General features: G+C 44.0%; 1 protein-coding gene and 1 pseudogene across 1 annotated transcript; both read right to left on the bottom strand.

The window, feature by feature from the left end:
• Positions 1–614: 614 nt before the first annotated feature.
• Positions 615–6314, bottom strand: LOC120684832 (extensin-like). Its single transcript, XM_039966696.1, has 3 exons — positions 6102–6314; positions 2604–2951; positions 615–707 (listed from the first exon to the last, which is right to left on the bottom strand). Exons 1-3 carry the CDS (start codon positions 6312–6314, stop codon positions 615–617), a joined length of 654 nt encoding a protein of 217 aa, XP_039822630.1.
• A 14638-nt stretch (positions 6315–20952) lies between these two features.
• On the bottom strand, positions 20953–22598 carry LOC120684831 (annotated as a pseudogene).
• Between the last annotated feature and the right edge of the window lie 292 nt (positions 22599–22890).

Below are 22890 nucleotides of genomic sequence, written 5' to 3'. Positions count from 1 at the left end.
TCTTTGCTCACACATGTAGCTCGCATGCTGTCGGCATGGTGATGTCATCCACTGGATACCTTTGGTCATCTACCGCCGGTGGCTCAATCTGGGGGTGCTGATCAGCTTGTACATCGGGTGCCGCCGTGGATGCACAGCTGCTGCGTCACTGAGAGGCCGGGCTTATCACAACATCCGGGTGCGACCCAGCAGCGCCCCTTTGGCTCAAACCTAGCTGCACTGCATCATTGACCCTGGCGTCCATCTGAGATTCCAAGGACGCAACCTTCCTTGTCATCTCTTCTTGTAAGGCACGGAGTTTCTCTTCTTGTTCGGCTTTGCCCTTTCGGTGAGTCTTGTAAGAGCAATCTCCGGCCCAAGCAACTTTCCATGGGACCACGCCGATGCCACGGGATCGTCTAGGGTGTTCCGGATTCTTTAATGCTCTGGTCAGTTCATTATTCTCCCTTTGAGGCTGGAATGTTCCTTGTCGGGCCTCATCTATTGTTGTGACCAGATCGTGGGACCAAAGTTCCATCCAACTGGATTAGTGTCACGCTGTTAGCAAATAACCACTACTTGGATCTATCCGGCCAATCCCAAGTCGCCAGCCTGATGCCTCTATTCATAAGGTCTTACTCCATCTTCTGCCATTTCTTAACTGCCTTCTTGTACCCGCCAGCCCCAAGGTGGTGGTTGTACTTCTTCTTTGATGCATTCATCTTGGCCTGTTCGGATTTTTCTTGGGCTTCCCTTGATAGTTTGTATTGTTTGAACTCCTCCTAGTATGGTTTAACCTGAGGAAGATCGTCCCAGTTCGGCTCCTTATCCTTCTTGATGTAATTGGTGTACAACTTCTTCATGAAAGTTGCAAAGGCAAGGGCCATCTTTTTCAAGGCACATTTCTTTAGAAGTTCTTGGTCAACTCCTTCAAGAAGAGTGAACATATCCTTGAGTTCTGTCCATAGCATTTCCTTCTGATGTGGAGGCACGACGTGTTGCTATTCTTCTAGTTTGCTCGATTTCCATAGTCTTGTGGTGATCAGAATTCTTGCCCGAACAATAATCCCACATTGGTTCACAAATTTCGTGCTAGCAGCCTCTGGAGCACTTGGATAGCCCTCTGCGTCCACTTCTGTGCTGTCTTCCCTCCATTTTCTTGGTCGGCCTGCGTCTCCCTTTTGATTGGCTCAACGAAGTCGATGCAGAGGTCGACTAAATTACAGAAAAGATATGTTAATCGCAAAACTAATCTACCTAAGTCACCATGCATAATTAAGATATGTACTGGAACATGCTGCTAATTGGGTGGCAGCGCATAGTCATCATCTTCTTCATCACCATCTCCAGACATATTCAGAAACGAATCAGCTGTCCGAGCATCTTCTTCACTGATTTGTTGGGCGGTGTTGGCCCTCGTATCTTTGTTTATTGCGTCCAACATGTATTGCCCGGCGGCCTCCTCATCACCGAAGGGTTCCATCCTTAACTGAAACCGTAAAAATGTGTTAGAGTATGTGTCTATCCTTAACTGAAGCACGAGAATTAAATTTATTGAACAAATGTGTGTGTGTGAGAGAGAGAGAGTGTGTGGGTGTGTGTTAGAGAGTGTGAGTGTGTGTGTGAGTGAGTGAGTGTGTGTGTGTTAGAGGGAGGGGGAGAGAGAGAGTGTGTGTGTGTGTGTGTGTGCGCGCGTGTGTTAGAGGGAGAGAGAGTGTGTGTGTGTTAGAGGGAGAGAGAGAGTGTGTGTGTTAGAGGGAGAGAGAGAGAGAGTGTGTGTGTGTGTGTGTGAGTGAGTGAGTGTGTGTGGGTGTGGGTGTGAGTGAGTGTGTGAGTGTGAGTGTGTACAAGTGTGAGTGAGTGTTTGTGTATGACCGAGAGACCGAGCGTCTGTGAGAAGGAGAGAGCGTCGATGAGTGACTGTGCGAGAGATCGAGCGTCGGTGAGAAGGAGAGAGCGTCGGTGAGTGAGTGAGCGAGAGACCGAGCGAGAGTTAGTGAGTGAGTGTGTGTGTGTGTGTGTTATAGGGATAGAGCGAAAGACCGAGCGTGTGTTTGCGTGTTAGCGCGAGTTTGCGAGCTCGAGAAGTAATATAAATGACACCTTTGAATTAAGAATGAAGAATACATGTAATTAAAGTCTTTGAATGACATAATTAAATAATAAATACATGATAAATTAAAGTCTTTGAATGACATAATTAAATAATGAATACATGAGAAATTAAAGTCTTTAAATGACATAATTAAAAAATAAATACATGATAAATACAAGTCTTTAAATGACATAATTAAATAATGAATACATGATAATAAAAATTCACTCTAATTCTCTATTTCCATCTCTATTTCTCTCTAAATTCTCTCTAATTCTCACTATATCTCTATAACTAAAGAATACACTATATCCATAATTCAATTCTAATAATATCTCTATAAATCAATTCTACTTAATATATAATAAAGAAAACACTATATCCGTAAATGAATTCTAAATATATAATTATAATTCAATTCTAGTTAATATATCTAATAATACAAATATTATATCTATAATTAAATTCTAAAATATCTATACTTAAACATAAAATGTTAAAAGAAAAAATAAACGACGGCCACACTTACACTGCGGGGGAAGGGCGGCGGCCCTGGATGAAGCATAGCTGGCGGCGCGGCGGCGTACAGCGGAGAGTGCGGTGGCGTGTAGGCGGAGATGGCGGCGCGGTGACGCGCAGTGGAGACTGGGGGCGGCGAAGACGATGCGGCAGAAGGCGGCGTGGGGGCGAAGGACGGCGGCGCACCGGTGATCGGCTTGGCGGGGTCGTCGTCCAAGGAGGCCGGGGCAGAGACGGCGGCGCGCGGACGACGGGGCGGCAGCCACAAGGCGGAGGCAGCGAAGACTGGTGGCAGCGCGGCGAACTGGTGGTGCGGGGGCGTCGAGGCAGAGCCTGGTGGCGGCACTGTGGAGGCCGACTGGGCACAAGTGAAGAGAAGGAACAGGGCACTGTGTTATTTACACCAGGCCCTTTGGTAACTGGTGAAAAGATCACCCGGTACCTAAGAGGGCCTAAGGCATCGGTTGGCGAACCACCTGGTACCTTAGGTACCTCATAGGCACCGGTTTTGGAAGCACCCGGTACCTTAAGGTTCCAAAGGGCAGGAAATGAAAAGGGCCTAAGGCACCGGTTGAATCGAAAAAACCGGTGCCTAAGGCTCTTGAGGCATATGTATTTTAAGTGTTTTGCCGCCTATAGGACTGAATTCACCGAGTAGCTCAGTGGTAAACCTAAATTTTGTCTGCGTCGCAGCCCGAGTTCGACTCCCGTGCACCTAATTTTTTTGGCAAACCCTTTGGTACCGGTTGAAGATTTCAACCGGTACCAATAGACCATTCAACATAATTCTTGTAGTTGCATAATAAATCATGTAAATGCATAATAAATCTGGTAGTTGCTTAATTAATTGGTTAAATGCACAATAATTCTATTAATTGCCTAATAAATCAGCTAAATACATAATAAATCTGGTAAATGCATATTAAATCATTGAAATGCACAATAATTCAATTATTTGTCTAATAAATCATTTAAATGCATAATAAATCTGGTAATTGCCTAATTAATTGGCTAAATGCACAATAATTGTATTAATTGCCTAATAAATCAATTAAATACATAATAAATATGATAATTGCCTAATAAATTTGTTAAATGCACAATAATTCTAGTAATTGCCTAATAAATCAATTAAATACATAATAAATATGGAAATCACCTAATAAATTCGTTAAATGCACAATAATTCCATGAATTGCCTAATAAATCAATTAAATACATAATAAATCTAGTAAATGCATATTAAATCATTTAAATACATCATTAAATTGCTAATAAATCTGGTAATTGCCATAACAATCAGAGATAATCATTATTAGCATGTTCACGGAAAATATTACATGACGTAATCATTCAACTAATGGAATATTAACAATGGTTCGCTTTACAATCGTCCCTTCATTGTGATCATGGTGTGCATAGGGAGCCTCTCTTCGGCTAAAAGAAAACTTGTGTCAACCTCCACTGTGAATGGATATCTTCAACCTTGTTGTATTCTTCTTCATCTGTGACATCGTCGACTACCACAATTTTCCTTTTGCCTGCCAGAACTATGTGGCGCTTTGGCTCAACTCCAGCACCTAGAAAACTTGATTTATTTCTAGACTTGTCCTTTTTGGTTTGCTAGACATGTCCTGCACATAGAAAACTTGAGTGACATCCATAGCTAGGACGAATGGTTCGTCTCGATAGCCAAGCTCATTGAGGTCTACTTTTGTCATTCCGTACTCATCGATATCGATACTTTTTCCTGTCAGTTTAACCCATTGGCAACGAAATAGAGGGATCTTCAGCAGCCCATAGTCGAGTTCCCAGATCTTTTCAATGTAACCAAAATATGAATTCGTTTGCCCACTAGAGTTAGTGGCATCTATACGGACACCACTATTTTGATTGGTGCTCTTGTTATCTTGGGCTCTTGTATAAAATGTGTATTCATTAATTTCATATCCTTGGTACATCAGGATTAAATTTGCTAGACCCCTGGCCAGCCAAGCTAGCTGCTCATGAATTTCATCGTTGGCCATGACTTCTTTCTGCACCCAGGTGGCGAATGTATCGTTATGATGTTTTGTAATCTATGTCTTAGACTTCAAAGGGTACATGCTTCGCACAATTTGCATGTGCTCCTCCATGTTTGGAGCCACCAAGGCTGATTTTTGCAGAACTGTGAGATGTGCTTTGCTCAACGTGACATGATCTGTGGCATTTACTGATTTTCTTCCAAGTGTACCATTTCCAATCAGCCACCCTCATGACGTGATACTGGAATCCCAATTGAGCAGAGTTCTTGCACATAGTCAACACAAAACACAATGACCTCCTCTGTGACGTAACTCTTCATAATGTTTGCTTCTGGATGAGCTTGATTACGAACGTATTTCTTTAGGACTGCAAAGTATCGTTCAAATGGAACATATTATTAAGAAAAACAGGACCGAGAATACCAATCTCTTTGACCAGGTGAATTAGAAGATGTGTCATAATATTGAAGAATGATGGAGAAAATATCATCTCAAGACTAACTAAACTTTGGACAACATCCTCTTGTAGCCTGCATAGACTCGATTGATCGATTGCCTTCTGAGAAATTGTGTGGAGAAATACGCATAGCTTTATGATTGTTGCTTGAACATTAGTTGGTAGAATACCTCTAAGTGCAACTGGAATTAATTGCGTCATCAACACGTGACAGTCATGAGACTTTACGTGAGCGAATTTCTTCTCTTTCAAGATAAGTAGCCTCTTTATGTTTGAAGAGTAGCGTGATGGGACCTTGATACTGTTCAAACAGTCGAACATACTTTGCTTCTCTTCCTTACTAAGAGTGTAGCACGCAGGACCTAGATAATGACGTCATTTATCCCTTTTTTCTGGATGTAGGGTGTGACACCTCTAGTGTTTGTGAAATAAAAGCCAATTCAGTTAACCCAAATAAATTATATAAGGGTTTTGGAAATTTAATTTGGAAAGAAAAAGTCAAATAAAATTCAAACTACACATTTGGAACATGGAATGTGAGAGTAAAAATGTGAAAAACATACTGAAATCCTATTTAAAGATATGCACAAAAATAAGTTGGGTTGTAGATGGTACCTTAAATGACATGTGCTGAATTCAAGTTTCAGCCAAATCCCATCAAAAATTGAAATAAAAATCAAAGCCCTTATTTGCAAGTTTTGAAATTTAAAATAGTTCAAAATGTGGACTTCAAATAAAAATTTGCCTAAAACAAAAGTTGTAGATCTTGAAAAGTTATGCAAGTTTGGTATTCAACACTTTTACATTTGAGCCCAGGAAGATAGAGAAAAATTTAGTTTACAGAAAGGTCCTTGAACTTCTTAGAAATCACAAACTGGTCCCTATCTCCATCTTCCTCTCTGTTTCGCCGCCGCCCGCCCGTACGCCGCTAGTGGACCTCGTCCACGGCGCATCCGCGGCCAACTGGACCCAGGAGAGCCCGTCAGGGACACCTGGATGGCCCCTTGGCTTTTCCTCACGCACACACGTGTCCCTGGACACTTGGGCGCTTGCCATGCCGCCCCGCCATGCGCAGCGCCGCCCCTCCAGCCGCCACCTTGCCGACAAGCGCCTCTGGCCTGGTCCGACCTTCCCCAGAGCTCATTTGCGTCGCCTCCAAGCCCTCTAGCCTAAAAATAGGACCAGAGCTCCCTCTGTCGCGCGACCCCTCTCTTTTCCCCGTTTCTCCGCCGTCCGCCATCGCCGGCGAGCTCGAGCTCACGCCGACAGGCCACCACCGACCCACATTCCCCCATCCGACCTCACCAGTAGCCTCTCCTAGCTCCTGTGAAGCTCACGCACGCCAGAAACCCACTTGAAGCCACCCACGCTCCGCCGCCCAATTGCGCCGCCGCCGGTGAGCTCGAGGCTCGCCGTGGACCGGTTGATTCCGGTGACAATCAAGCACGAGATCTACCCCAATAGCTTCCTCACACTCTCACGGTGCTCGTGCGCTTGACGTTCGACTATCCCGAGCCTTCTTCAGCCACAACGCCGGCGACCCGAACACCACCGCCGCCATTAACGCCGGCGACCTCGATTCCGACCACCTCAACCCCAAACGTCGGCATTGGTAGGTAGCTCTCGAACTCCTCTACCCCACGTGCCTCCTAGTCGCAGCACCGGTAAGCCCTGCCTAGCAGAGCGAAGTGTAAAAGACCATTTTTCCCTCGGGCCCACTTGTTGTTGCTGACAGCGATCGGGTGCTCTAGCCTAAGAGGGGGAGGGAGTGAATTAGGCACTATTAAAACCTTAACCTATGGCTCCAACTAGTTTGCACAAAACTTAAACTAAAACAAGCTAACTAGATGTGCAACTACGGTTCACCTTAGTGTGTAACCCTCATCTCAAAAGAGTTTTGCAACCTATAGCCAATCCTAGCAAGATACTACACTAAGAAGGTAAAGGCACATAAGCTGCAATATGAAATGCGGAAACTTAAAGAGAGGGATGAGAGGAAGCGAACTCTCGATATGAGGATTTATCCCATGGTTCGGATTGCCACAAAGGCGCCCATACGTCCACGTTGTTCAAGGGATAGTTTGCTTCATTTCCAAAGAGTAATTAGTATTATTAATGCTCTCAAATTTTAATTTGAGCTCTTCATGGTCCTTGCTAAGAAATTTGAATTTGCACATCAAATCTTCAAAATTTGTAGCAAGAGAAGCATTTAGATCTTTGAGAGCATTAAGATTTTTAATTTCTTTTGATTGCCTCTTAATGACTTTTTGGTGCTCATGAATAAGGTCAAGAAGTTCATCAATTGAAGGAGAGTCGGAGTCATCATCACTTACATCGCTATCCGTACCTTTGGCCATAAAACAAGTGTTGGATGATGATCCCATGCGAGTGGTGAATTTCTTGTTTGATTCATCACTTGAACTTGATTCTTCACCACCGCTAACCCATTCACCAAATATGGCAAATGATTCATGCTTGGGCTTCTTCTCTTCCTTTTGCTTGTTCTTCTTGAACTTCTTCTCAACCTTCATAAGTTGATGGTGAGGCCCATCTTTGAGGAAGACCATATACCCCATTGAGTTGATTTCCTTCAAGCATTTGTTCATCTTCTTTACTTACTTGTAGAGGTTGGGGTTCATTGGCTCTTTATCATCACTTGAGGAGCTTCTTGCATCCTCTTCTTCCTCATCACTTGAGCTACTTTTGATGGCCATCTTCTTCAACTTCTTGAGTTGTTTGCATGCAAGAGCGCTATGCATTAGTGAAGAAGAAGACACTTTTGCCTTGATGTCATTGCGTAGCTCATGGGCGATCACCTTGTTGAGGACTTGATTTGGTGTCATTGTGCTGAGATCTTTTTCATATAGAATTGTTGTCACCAAATCACAGTCCGGCCTTCGGAGTGAGTGAAGGATCTTGCGAATGAGTTCCAAATCTTTAATTTGCTTCACACCTAAGGAATTAATCTCATTCATAAGAGTGTTCAAACGTGAGTACATAGATTCGGCATTCTCATTATCAAGTTTCTTAAAGCTATTAAGCTTATCAATGAGAACATGATATCTTTCGTTAGCAACATCCTCCGTGCCCTCATGATTCTCAATGATAGTCTTCCATAGCTTTTGAGCATTTTCACAAGAAAAAATACGATTGAACACATTGTCACTAAGAGAAGACAAGATAATACATTTAGCGGTGACATCAGGTTGCTTCTCTTGTTAACCATTATTTTTTACCCCTTCACTCACTACTCTCCAAACGTTTAGCCCCGTCGCTTGGAGATGGGCTTGCATCAAAACTTTCCATCGTTGGAAGCCCGTGCCGTCGAACCGTGGAGTGGGTCTAAAAGGATCCATCCATTCCCCATAAGAGCTAATCACTAGGTGGTGAAGCCTACCGATCTAATGAGCCGGTAAATACAAATTTGCCAATGGAATTGGCTTTCTTTGTGAGAGAAGTGAGTCCCAGCTCTGATACCAATTAAAAGCGATCGTGTGCTCTAGACTAAGAGGGGGAGGGGGTGAATTGGGCACTATTAAAACCTTAACCTATGGCTCCAACTAGTTTGCACAAAACTTAAACTAAAACAAGCTAACTAGATGTGCAACTACGGTTTCAACCTTAGTGTGTAACCCTCATCCCAAAAGAGTTTTGCAACCTATAGCCAATCCTATCAAGATACTACACTAAGAAGGTAAAGGCACACAAGTTGCAATATGAAATGCGGAAGGTTAAAGAGAGGGATGAGAGGAAGCGAACTCTCAACACGAGGATTTATCCCGTGGTTCGGATTGCCACAAAGGCGCCCCTACGTCCACGTTGTTGAAGCACTCACGAAGAGTATCGCTTCCCGGCAATCAAGTCTCTTCCGTGAACACAATCACGATCACCTTGATCCCGATCTTCACTAAGGGATATTGCCCACGAAGGAGGGGTCTCCGTCCCCCGCACAATGTCGTCGATGCCGCTCCACACCAAGCCAGAGGGTCATAGACTTGCCGGCGAGCCACCAAGACTCTAAGGATGCCGGCGCACCAAGATATACTTTTGGTTCACTCTAGAACCAGCCACAAGGATCTAAACCTTGCTTGTACACTCACTCAAGAGCTAATCTAGCACTTTACACTCACAAAGCTAGTGCTAAAAACTAAGGATATGATCACTATGCTCGTGTATGGCTTGGATATGTTTTTGGGTGTGTGTGGGATGTTCAGCAACTCCAGCCAACTTAAAATAGCCAGGGTGAGGTGTATATATAGGCCACCAACTCAAGAGAACCATTACTAGCCATTGGCCAGTTTTCTGCGTAGGCATCGGAACTTCAGGTGCATAGGGCATCGGTTCTTCTGGTCACTCTGCGCTCTGAAGTAGCCGTTGGCCTCTCTGACACTACTGCAGCAACTTCAGGGACCATCAGATGAACCGATGTTATAGTGTCGGAATTTCTGGTGACATTTGATCTTCATATAGCCGTTACACCTTGCTGACGTCATCGCACCGACGCATTGCTCCGATGGCCATCGGTTCATCCGGTGCTGAAGGCTTAGCTGCTGCATGCTTGACATCGTCTCTGGAACATGGTACATCGATTGCACCGATGCTTCTGAATGGACCGTCGGTTCAACCGGTGCTGCACTCTTTCTTTAGTTGATCTTCCCTTGATCTCCAGAGGTGCTCAGACTTGCACTGATGACAGGGCGTCGGATCTTCCGACAACCATCGGATGCACCGATGCTCATGCATCGGTTAAACCGGTGCCTCTGTTTTCTGCCGAACTCATCCAATGCATCGCAGTGATCAATTGGATCCTTCAAATTTATTCTATCTCTGGATTTCCACTATGCTTTTACATCTCTACGGCGGATTGGACTTGTCATCTTGATGGCGGATTAGACTTGGCGTCTCAACGATAGATTGGACATTGCGTCTTGACGATGAATTAGACATGTTGACTCATATCCATGGGACCTAAAAACTCCTACAAGTGTGATCTCACAAACTCATTAGTCTCATTGATTATGTTATCACTCAATCACCAAAATCACAAACAATGGCCTAAATGGGGCCATGTTCCTTACAGTTGCACATCTCTTCGCCGCTTGCAGGCCTTCCGCCGCCGCCGCTGCCACAGAGAAAATTGGAATTTTTTCCTATGAGAAATGGGTTTTGCTAGAATTCCATCGAAGTTGTGGGCTTCGCTATAATGCCCTTATGAACATTGTGCTTCACGATATTTTGCCATTTATCAATTTTTGACAACTTCACAAATTCTTTAGTTCATCTTTTGCCATGCATGGACCCTTTTGCATCACAGTGAGACCCACAACTTCAATAGCATTCCAGCGAAACCTGGTTTTGATAGGGGTAAAATTCCAATTTTCTCGCGCCTGCTTTCATGCTCTCACCACCGCCGCTTCCTCGCGCATTCTCCCGCATGCTGACTGCCGCTGCTCCCAAGTGCCTACAGCCGTGCGCTGACCGCCACCGCTTCCCCACGCCAGCTCCTGCGCACCGACTACCGCCACTCCCTCACGCCTGCTCCCTCGCGGTGGCGGCCACCGCTCCTCGGCTCTGGCCGCGGCTCACGCAAACGGACCACAACCGCTCCCCGGTGCTGGCTTCCCTACACGTCAGTCGTCGTAGGATTGGAGGAGGGGAAAGCGGTAGAGGTGGCATCGGGGAGAGTTAGAGGGAAGAGCGCCACAGGAAGAGGGAGGGGAGATGGCGGCGGAAGGGAGGGAGCAACGGGAGAAGAAGGAAGAAAGAAAAGAAAGAGTGGCTAGCAGAGAAGAAAGGATGATGAGAGAGAAGGGAAGAAGATAACATGTGGGTTCGAGAGTAAAATGGACTTTTTACACCATCTATAAGCTGAAAAAATTATTTTACTCGGTGTAGTGTGTTGTAGACCAAGATACGCTTGTGCTTGAGCCAAAATCAGCTTTCACGGTGTGTTGTACAAAAAATCACTCTTTTAGAGTGTGCCGTGGACAAATTTCCCAATAAGTAAAGATGTAATCGCAACCAGCGCGTATGATGCAATGTCACAAGCGTGTGCTGTGTGCAATCGTAGTAGGCCCAACACGCTTCTGCGTTTGGTGGTTTCACTAAGTATATAAAAGATTTTCCCTTTGTGAGTCATTAGTGATGGCTTTTCCCACGTCACCTTTGTGAATCATTAGTGACGGCTTTTCCCGCATCACTAATGTGGTTCACATCAGTGAAAAAAAATTTAGTGACGCGTATTTTAGCCGTCACTAATGTTGGTCTACGGCCGTCACTAATATAGTATTATGAGGTAGTGGAACGAACGATCAGAGGGTATAAATAGGAGTGTTTAATGAATTCTTCGAAAAACTGACTCCAATTCACTGCCCAGAATATCTCTCTTCTAATTGCCAAGATCGTACATGTGAACTTGTGATGTGTTGATCCTAGGAATGATTAGGAATTCTCACGTCAAAGCAAATTCTCATACCAATACGGAGGTGATACGAAATGTAATGCTCGAAACAATTTGCAAACAACATCAAGCTGATCAATCTCATCCATTATTAAACTATTTGAAACATCAAGATCACAAAGATTAAGAATAGCAATAAATGAATACACTAATAGAGGTGAATAGCAAAAGCAACGATTAGGCAATGATTAGATCTGTAGCATGGTACTCCCTCCGTTTCAAATTATAAGTCATTTCAGGAATCTTGGAGAGTCAAACCATTTCAAAGTTTGACCAAAGTTACAGAGAAAAATACAAAGATTTATGACATCAAATAGGTATACTATGAAAATATAACTAACAAAGAATCTAATAATTCTTAATTAGTATCATAAGTGTTATTATTTTTTGTATAAATTTAGTCAAACTTGAAAATTTTTGACATTCGAAGATTTTAGGGATGACTTATAATTTGAAACGGATGGTTTGTTGTGCACACCTGCGTGCGTGTAGCTTCTGGCCTGCAACACCAACCGGCCTGCTTGCTGCTTAGGCTACTGCGTCACTGCTTGCCTCCTGCTTGGGCCGCGTGCAGCTGCACGCCTGCTGGCTGACGTGTGCGCGCGGATGCAAGCAGCCACTGGGCCGGCCGAGCAAGCCGTACAGGCCTTCTCCGCACCTCCCTTCCGCGTTTTTCCTTTTTTATATTTAAAAAAAATTAAAATTTCAAAAATATATGTCCGTTTTGGAAAATTTCAAAAATATACCCCGGTCGCCCTATGGGGGGCGACAGGGCTCAAATGTAATTTTTTTTCTTCAAATTTGCAACGAAGTCTCTGGGAAAAAAAAGAGGGGGCCTGTCGCCCACCCCTCGGGCGACCAACCAGTGGGCCTGCCAGGGGGGCCGGTCGCCCTCCTGCGGGTGACAGGGGACCTGTCGCCCCCCCCCCCCCCCCCCCCCCCCGGGCGACCGGGTCAGTCCGCCTATATAAGGCCTCCCCCCTCATTCCCTCCTCATTTGACCTCAAAAAACCAAAAAAATCCAGAAAAAAGAGAGGGGTGAGAAGAAGGGAAGCGGCGAAACTCTGCCGAATTCCGCACTTGTGATCTACCGGTAACTTCCGTATAAATTCGTTGATATTGTATAACAATTTAATTTAATTAGCAGATTAGCTGAATTAGATTTGGTGCTTTAGAACACTGGTTTAGTATTACAATTTGAGTACTATTACAGACTTTTTCAAATAAAATAATTATACATTAGAATAGAATTATGATAGTACCTTATTGATATTGCAGTATAAGACAATAGAATTATAACAATACTTATATTTTCACGCATCGATTTGGTATACGATATGTGCATTGCTTAAATCATTGTTTGTTATTTGGCGCACCACACTATAGCGCCAATGTCTTCGTCAGGATCAACCTACATTCCGTGGAGCAAGTGTAAAGCCACCGTACCCAAAGAAATTGATGTGCCAATGTGCTTCTGCAGTTCGTTATGCAAGTTCATGCAATCTGAGATTTTAGGAGATGACTACGGCATGAGGTTCTTTATGTGTGAGAACTACGAATATGATCCACCTAAGCGATATGGCAAAGACCGGGCCAAGGTAGCAGGACAACATACGCTATTTTTCTCTGTGACCTAACATTGAGTTATGATTCTAACTTGTGTTGGACAAAGTCTCCTCCGCCTCTTTGTGATTTTATGCAGTGGTTCGACACCGTGCAGTCACAGCAGGCAAAGGACATTGTGGAACAAAAAGCAAGGTGGGCTGCAGAACGTTGGCGCCGAATGAAGCACGAGGAACAGCAAGAGGAGAAGCGCAATAAAGAGCAAGAAGAGATCCGCAAGAGGATGGAGGAGGTAGATCGTAAGGCGGCGGCCGAACGTGAAGCTGATAGGGAGAGAAAGTGAGAGAGGGCACGCCGTGCGAAGGAAGCCGGGCCCGAAGCAATTAGGAAGGAAAAATATCCTAGGTGCACTCAGTAGAGTAGTACCATATAATCCCGGCATTTTACATTCCATAAGGCATGGTAGGTTTAGATGCAACAAGAAATTATCTTGTCGCGTGCACATGCCACTGCAATTAGTTGTTTATGTTTTAAGTTGAGAGGTTAACTCTGTGTGTTGTAGCATTTACCATTAATTTGCAGTTGTATCCGAGAGTCTATGAAATCTTTGAACTTTTCCTTAATATTTTCGGAGCTTTCCATGTCACTAGAATACTAAAAAGCACACATTTTATTAATATAACGATAAGAATTAAGAACTAAGAAATACATCAGGGTCTGCTGCTAAAAAGCTCGAATAGCTCAAAATAGGAACCATAGTGTATCGAGCTGCGAGTACGAGATCACAGGTTGCCACTGCTCAGCACGGCGATCACGGGTTTCCCAAATGTCGCATTCTTTACCCAGACATACGTGACAAAAGACGACAACCCAATAGCAGTGCTCTTCCAGCATTTCAAAAAGATGTGACATATATTTTTGAAATTTTAATTTTTTTTAAATATAAAAAAGAAAAACCGCCCTCCCTTCCTGGGCTGCAGGTTCTGATGCTGGGAGCTGGGCCGCGGGTGCTTCCGCGCGCTTGGGCCGAGCGCGCGAGCTGCTGGGCCGCCGCTTGCTAGCGCCCTTGCTGGGCCCGCACTGAGCTGCCGGTGCTGGGGCTGCTGCCCCTCGTGGCGCTGGGCTGAGCGCACGAGCAAGCCTGCTGCCGGTGAAGCTGCTGGTGAGCGCTCGCGTGACCCTAGTGGATCCAGGCTAGGTGGCTGTTTGCTTTTTAGGTACGCTGAAAGTAAAAAAGTTGATTAACCTAATATATTAGTTTGTGATAAGCATTAAAAAATTGGATCATATTTTCTGAAACGTGGAATAATTTTTTATTGACAAAACAATTGTTCCAACAACAAAAAAATTTACTCCAGCATAACAAATTATTCTACCATGTATAATGGTTTGACTGTCAGTCACATGTGTGACTCCTAATATTTACCGCTGCTGGTGCAACATGAACCAGAGCAGAAACGGGAACAGAGACAAGGGAAAGTTCAAAAATTCGAATGCAAATCACTCCATCAAACCATCATGAATTCGAACAAAATTTAAACCATAGATGCACAATTATAAGATGTAGTAAATCCAAGAAAGAGATTGCGAACACCCCTTCCAAGAACACAATTTAGGAAAACTTCAAATTCGCACCAAATCTATGAGGGATTTGAAGGGGATCTCGCCAAAATTGCTCACAAGGATCCAGCAACAAAAGTCTCCAGCAAATTTCATAAAATTTCGAGCTAAACGCGAAGAACAAAAATCACTCGAAAAAAATGAGAAAAAGAAAAAAGCTCAGGAAGAAACAAAAGGACAAGAATTTGATCTTTCGATCACTCCACGAGGTCCAGTTAAAAGCCACTCTTGAGCACATTCAAAACTAAAATGGCAAAAAGATCGAATCAAAGATCCATTCTCTCTGTCTTACACAAGCAAAATCTCTCTCACAAACAAATAAGAGGACCTCCAAATGAGAGATGCAAAGAGGTGGGCTGCCCACATAATCCCTCCATATATATAAGAGAGAGAGAAAGAGGCACCTGGCGAATGACCAAAATATTATTACATGAAGCATACAACAAAAATACCTCTTAGGGGTAAAACTGTCTAAGTTTTTACCGAACCACCGGACAGACACGCCGCCTTTACGACTTCACTTCGCCTCGACGCAAGCTCCTTTATGACGTCACGTGCCCTCCACCACTGTCATTCAGTTTTGAGGTCCAAACTGGTAAACCTGCTGATGGCTAGTTTTGAACCCCCAACGGGCAAACTTGCCACCTCTGATGTCGACATGTGCCCGGCATCCTCTAAGCTTCGACGCCTACAAGTCTTTCGTAGTCCCGCCGCACAGGCAGCCTACTCGAGGTTGCCATCACCTTCCTGCTTGACTTGGTCAATATCGTCTTCATCACAATCTCACTCTCCATGTACTCTTGCTCTGATCGTGCACCGTGTGGATCGTCCATGACTCCGCCCGAAGTCCTCAAGTTCATCACGCCAAGCCTCCACTTGTCCTTCACCATCGTATGATGCATCGCGCCAAGCCTCTTGCTTGCCCGCCATCACTACATGGTCCATCGCACCCAAGCTAGAGCTCGCCCTTCACCGCATGCTATTGGCCACCACGTCACATCCTACATCTACCCATCATGAGCCAAGAAGTACATCAAATCCTCAATCACTTATTATCCAATGATGACCACCATTGGTCCTCACCTTCTTTAATTTGTGCTCTGATTTTACACCATAGTTTGTTGTGTGAGGATGGTTTCATTATACCTGATGGCTCATGAGAGTTCCTGGATTATGCAATTGTTGATGTGCCAGAGGTTCTTTTTGTTTTAAAGAAGCTCGGTTGCACGTTCACTGAACAGACATGATGCTCCAGTACACTCCTAGTCGAATGCATTCCTTATCTTATGGTTTGCACCCCCATCCCAAACCTGTCATCCTCCCACTCCATTTACTTAAACCAATCTCAGCTGGAGACCTGGAGTTTATAGACATTAAATGTTACATCACATTAGCAAATCTGCTAACATAATAATAAATTATGATAAGAGAGGAGGAAGAGTTTTATGTTACCAAATTCTCAATCTTGTAACTGTACCAGAAAATTGTAATTGGAGATTGGTCTTCGGGTGCTAATTAATTTGTGCATTCATGAGGGGTGATAACGGGACTTAAAATTTGACTTAGGTAATTTAAGGATCAGGCCCTAAAAGAGTAGGGCTCTAATTCTATACAATTTTCAACTAAATATATATAAAGATCACGTATGATTGTGAAGGGACTACTAGAATCATGGTCCATTACACCGCGCCTGTTGTGATCAATCAGCCAGGTCGGCGTGTAAATCTCTTCACCCAGGACAGAGAACGCATGGGCCCATACCGCTGAGGAAGGAGATCGAGATGCATGGAGGCCGCTTCCGGGAGGCCCGCCCACGGCCACGGGCGCTGCAAAGGTATATATTTCCTCTATCCTGAAATGTAAGTCATTCTGGCATTTTACCAGATTCATTGAACATTCTCTGAATCTAGACAAACTGTATGTCCAAATTCATTGAACATTCTATGAATCTGAACACAGTAAAACACTCCCAGGATGACTTATATTTCAAGACAGAGGGAGTATTACATAATCCCGGCGCCAAAATGGGCCCAAAAAGATCCGTTTTGCGAACTGCGACAGAAATGTATCTATTACGACCTTCATAGGGTTCCAAAACAGTCCATGAGAAATGACTTGTAGTATTCTAAGTGAGTGTTTGGGTTGTGGCGACGATATGGCTCCGTTTGGCTGGACTTTTAAAGTGCTTTGGCTTTCAAAAAAAAAAGAAACTGAAAGCAAACCAAACGTCATGCCCCATCAGAACTTCTACTGAATACAATTTTTACCAACTGTGGAGCGGAACGTCCCCTTAAAATTACCCACCTGCCATTCATAATGCACGTCGATCTATTTTCTCCTTCCCGACGTAGGAGTATCCTTATCTCGGCTCGGCAAAAAGTAATAGAGCAGGCAAGGATCCCTTTCTGCGGTGGCAGCACTGGGGCGTGTACACTGGCGCCCCCCTTCCTCCCTGCCGGGGCCACCTCCTTCCCCATGACGCTGAGTAGTACAAGCTCCTCCTCACCGTCGGCGGCACTGAGGCTGATCTCCGCTCTCAATGGAGGCTGCCCGTGGAGGCTCCACCCCAGCACAGCGCTGCCTGTGGAGCCTCCACCGTAGCCTCCCCATTCTACTCCGCGCTCCGTCCGCCTAGACGAAGGAGCTACCACCAGTGGCGCACACGAGATCCTGCATGGATGGCCTCAAATTGGGCGTAGGAGAGAGGGGTGCAGAGAGGGAGCTGCTCCCCTAGCGGGAGGAAGAGAATGAGGGGGCGGGGGGAGCGGGTGGGTGCGGGAGTGCGAGCTCAGCCGCCGCCGTTGCCAACGCACGCCCGGAAGCGAGTTCTGCTCATCAGTGTACTATCGGAAGGAAGAAGATGCCGACGAGTGGGGTCCACTTATCAGTTAGAGAGGGAGAGAGTTGATTGAGGTGGACAGTGAATGACATGTGGGGTCAGCTCATAAGTGTTTTCAAAAGCCACGGCTGTTTCAGCCAAACGACTTTTAGCTTTTTCCCAGCCCATAACCCAAAGCATCTTATTCCACAAACTACAACTCACAGCAGTTTTTCCTATAGTCATAGCTCAACCAAACATATTCTATATTATTCATCGTCCAACCACACTTTCGGCTCGTTGTGGCGTGCCAGATGAGCAATGCAGCCTAATAGGCAGCTTGTGGCGGCCTGGTCACTAGCCAAATGCCTACCTAAACAGCGGCGCGGGCGTGGCGGCAAGGTTGTGGTGAGGTTCGGCGACGAACCAAAGGGGCCCTCTTGGCATAATTTACGGGTTCTATATATAGACGAACTTTTCACCTGTTGAATTTATGGGCGCCGTGCCAATATAGTGAAAAAAATATTTTATTAGTGGTAGCCAAAGTTTATATGCAATCTTCTCTCAATATTTCTATTGGAGCATTCAGATGAAAAGTCCAAATGCTTTATTTCAAATTTAAACTAAAATATAAAAATGAGCAATCCAAGGAGTCTAAACAAGTACAGTAAATTCTTCATTCCATGGGGCTCTTCCGGGATTCCAACAACACGATGATGCGCGCATGTGTGATGTGGGGCTGCGTGTTTCTGGTTGGGATAGCCCTGCAGAGAGGTAGCTGCAGGCTGCAGCTACTGTTCTTCTTTGCATCCATCCTTACTACAGTCTCGTGTATCCACCTCAGAGTTTGTACCTGCATGTAGTATGCCTCGTGCAAGACAAGCTGGCCACGCATGTGCATACCACTAGCAGTCTAGCGCTAGAGCTTTTATGCCTCTTTTTGGCTACACCCTGCCTAGGAACCGACGGCTAGTTTAAAATTCCAAAAAAGAAGAAAAATACATGGTACGACCGTTTTTATAATTAAGGAGCACAATCATTTCAAGAATTCAACTTTGAAAACGCCAAGTGTTGCATATAATCCTATAACAATCTGTGATGTAACCAAAAATGGTAGCAGTGGATTCATAATAAGTAAGAATTAAAACATAATGGTTGTTGTTGTCCATTCTATAAGAGAAAACAAGGATCAAAGCTCAGTACGGAAGATGGCACTGAGTTGTAACACTCCTTATATTTTTGAGATTGAGAAAATTCTAGCTTCCATTCATTTAGCAGAATGGTTTATTGGAGGAAGATGTACGGCATAGCTTATGGATAGACTGAATAATACTGTCGTAGCAGCAACTAACACATGCCCAAATATAAAGATATATAAAAAGAAGGAATCAAGAATTATGCAAAATAAGCATAACCTTTGATACACTCTTTCAGTTTAATTTTTCCCTGCTTTAAGTCTCCTTTTTCACTTACCGTAATGCACGGCTCGATTGCTCGGCTTTTGTCATTTGGATCGGTAACACAAAGAAAGTAACGCAGGCAAAGAGAGATGGTGAAAGGAAAGGGCCACGAGCTAGAAGAAAGGAGGGAAAAGTTGGCAAAAAAAGGTGAGTGAAAAAGAAACTAAAGCGATCACAATGTCATCATTGTGTTCTCGTACGCATGTCGCCTCGTGAGTAGCCTCGGTAGTGCCTAGCTGGCTAGCTTAAAGCAGCCAATAAGTTAATTCATTTTCAGGTCAAAATTGTTCATGTACCTCGTTCTTGTCTCCAAGCTTTAGCGAGTTTTGATGTGTCAATAGATGATGATAGTGAAAGATCTCATAATCGTCATCTTTATCAGAGAGTGATTATTACTGATTGGATGCACTTACTGTAACAATTAACTAGTTACTAAGCGTAGGCTTGTAATGATTTAGTACCGAAAATAGTGTACTGTATATAGTTCATTTTGCCTCCCCAAAAATAAAACAATAATTATAGTTCATGCCAAAAATCTCAGTGGGTTATCCCGTTCAAAAGGGAGTATAGGATTATTACTTTGTATCCTTAGCTTGTATAAATGGCCCTCAAGTTATTTTGGTTTGATGATAGTTTCCTTGACATCGGCAACTCTACATTGAGTGATGACCAGTCTTTGGGACTAACGGAAACACACAGAACGGACCTAGAATTTGAACCTAATAAGGTATGGCTGACAGAGAGATTTGAACCAGAACTGCAAAGTAGTAGTACGAGAGCTGGCTATTAACCTAAGGATTACCTGACCGAGAGATTTGAAACAGGACTGCAAAGTAGTAGTACAAGAGCTGGCTATATTAGCAGTTGATATCTAACTAGTAAACAAAAGATTGCACAAAATCTAGACCTATGACTATTTAAAAACCGCCTGGGTCTGCCACTGCAGCCTCACAACCCTTGGCCACGTTGATATGAAAATTTTTGATAAGGGAAGCCAAACTAGTTCTCACCATAGGGTTCATGAGCACAAGCGCAAGGTTCGAGTTTGTATAGTTGTGAGTTCTGGAAATTCAGGAAAAAAATCTTAGGATCAAAACATGATGCAATATGGTCACATGCAAAAAAGAGAGATGTTTACCATGAAAAAGCCGTGTAAATTTGTCTTCTCTGTACAGCTCACAAGCTATATATCATTTTCTCTCAAATTTTTGCAGGTGTAAACAACTCATTTGGAGGACGGATACTGTCTACTAGAATGTTTGTTCGTGTAGCTATGGGCTTGGTCGCGATGAGGTACGGTGGAGCACACGTACATGTTGATGCACGCTTATACCCGGTGCACTGTGTTGACACAGAATTGGTCAACACACAAGCGCTAGAACGCGCAGGATCGCAACGATCGTAACTAGATAAAGTCCTCCGGCGACCGGTCAGACCGGTCACGCCAACCGGTCAGAGAGCTTCGTGAAGGCCTAGAACCTCAAGTTCGGGAGGGACTCCGTCGGAGCTCGAAGATCTAGGGTTGTCTTGAGGTCGGCAGGCCACCCAAAATGACCTTGAACGCCGTAGAGACGAGCAAAGAATAGCACGAGGTTGGAAAAGCTAGGGTTTGAAAAAAAATAGGAAAATAGAAGATTGATTGATTCGATTGGGTAGAAGGACCTCAATCGGCCGTGGCCTTTATATTTACAGGCCGGGGAAGACGTACCCCTTCCAAATTGAGTTACAAACAGATTCCATAATTCAAACCCTAACTCTACTCGGACTGCACAGGACCAGACCGGTCGGCCTTCGGCAATGCCAATTTTGACTGCCAACATATGCCCCTACTTTTTAGTAAGCTTTGCAAACTAAAAAAACAAGTACCAGTACATAGATTTATACAGAATATACAAGGTTAAAAATAATGTTAAGGGCGATACTCTATACCGGCCGTCTTCATTCTTCAAGCATCTTGTCACACGCTGGGATAGTATTTCTTCAAGTATCTTCCATTAAGAGCCCTTGGAAGACGCTCTCCTTGCATCGTCTCCACCATATAAGAATTCTCGAAGATAACTTTGACAATCTTATACGGTCCTTCCCAACTTGGCGACCACTTGCCGAACTTGTTGCTCTTTGTCCTAGGAGGCAATATCGTCTTCCAAACCAGCTCACCAACCTGAAAAGATTTAGCCTTTACCCTTTTGTTGTAAGCTCAGCCTACCCGAAGCTTATCCTTCACAATTTCCTTCAAAGCTTGCATCCGCCGGTCCCTCACTTCGTCAATGTTGTCCATCATCAAGTCATAGTAGTCAACAGCAGAAAGGTCGTTTTGTTTAGCCAATCTATAAGCGTCCAGATTCACCTCAACAGGCAAAACAGCCTCTTGACCATAAACAAGCTCAAAAAGAGTAATTTTAGTAGCGCCATGTCTAGATATACGATGAGCCCATAATGCCTCAGATAGAACCTCATGCCACCTCCTGGGATTCTCCTCTATTTTCTTCTTGATGAGCTTTATCAAGATTTTATTACTAGACTAGGCTTGACCATTGGCCTGAGCATAATATGGAGATGAATTGAGTATCTTAATCTTATATGATTCGGCAAAATCACGTACCTCTTTTGAAATAAAAGACAAACCTTGATCCGTTGTCAAAGTTTGAGGAATACCGAATCTATGAACAATATACTCTGTAATAAACTCAATTACCTCCCAGTGTGTCATATTCTTCAAAGGAACCATTTCGGTCCACTTAGTAAAGTAATCCGTAGCAACCAACACCAAGCGATGCCCCTTTGAAGAAGGGGATTAATCTGACCAATAAAATCCAACTCCCAACCTCTAAACGGCCATGGCTTGATAATAGGATGCAATAACGCAGTAGACACTAACTGAACATTACCAAATCGCTAACATTCTTCACACCCTTTATAATATCTAAAACAATCCGCCATCATAGTTGGCCAATAAAAACTGGCTCTCCTAAGTAACCACTTCATTTTAGGAGCCGATTGATATGTGCCACAGATGCCTTCATGAACCTCCCCTATAGCAACACGGGCCTGATCAGAATCTAAGCACTTGAGAAGAACATCTTTGGCGGTCCGACAATAAAGCTCATCGTCGATCAAGATGTATTTAAATGCCAAACGCTGAATATTCCTCTCCGCACCATGATCAGGGTCCTTTAAATATGTCACAATAGGCACCCTCCAATCAGCAACCTATGCCTTCCCTTTAGAATTGGAAGTGGCGGCCGACTTGCTGTTTTCAGCAATCTGACCGGTTAGACCGGTCTGGGCGGTCAGACCAGTCGAAGCGTCCAGTCTGACCGGTTCGTCCAAAACCAGTAACTCGGCTGTTGCTTGCATTGGCTTTCTCATGTTGAAATATTTCTTAGTAACATTATAGCCAGATGCTTACTGAGCCAGAGCATTCGCATTCTGATTACTATCTCTTGGAATATGTCAAATTACAAATTCACCAAAGCAAGAGATAATATCAAGGCATCTATCAAGATATGCATTTAAAGAACCGTTATAGCATTGGCATACCTTGGACACTTGCTGCACCACTAGAAGTGAATCACCATAAGCTTCCACATGTTTAACGCCCATCGATTCCAAAAATTCCAAGCCAAATAAAAGTGCTTCATACTCAATTTAGTTATTCGTGCGCTCTTCTTCCAATCGATTTGAGAACTCAAAAATAGTACCATTCAGAGAAATTAGAACGGCACCAATCCCTTGTCCATCATCACAAGCCGATTCATCAAAGAACAACTTCCATGGTGTGCAAGTAACATACCCGACTTCCAAATTATGCTCATCATTAATCCGATGTTCAACAATGAAATCTGCTATAATTTGGCCTTTAATAGCTATCAAAGACTCATAAGCCAAATCATAT

The sequence above is a fragment of the Panicum virgatum genome, chromosome 8N, assembly GCF_016808335.1.
Source record: "Panicum virgatum strain AP13 chromosome 8N, P.virgatum_v5, whole genome shotgun sequence".
In the NCBI taxonomy this organism is placed as follows: domain Eukaryota; kingdom Viridiplantae; phylum Streptophyta; class Magnoliopsida; order Poales; family Poaceae; genus Panicum; species Panicum virgatum.
Note: the sequence above shows the minus strand (reverse complement) of the source record. Positions and strands in the feature narration are given on the sequence as shown.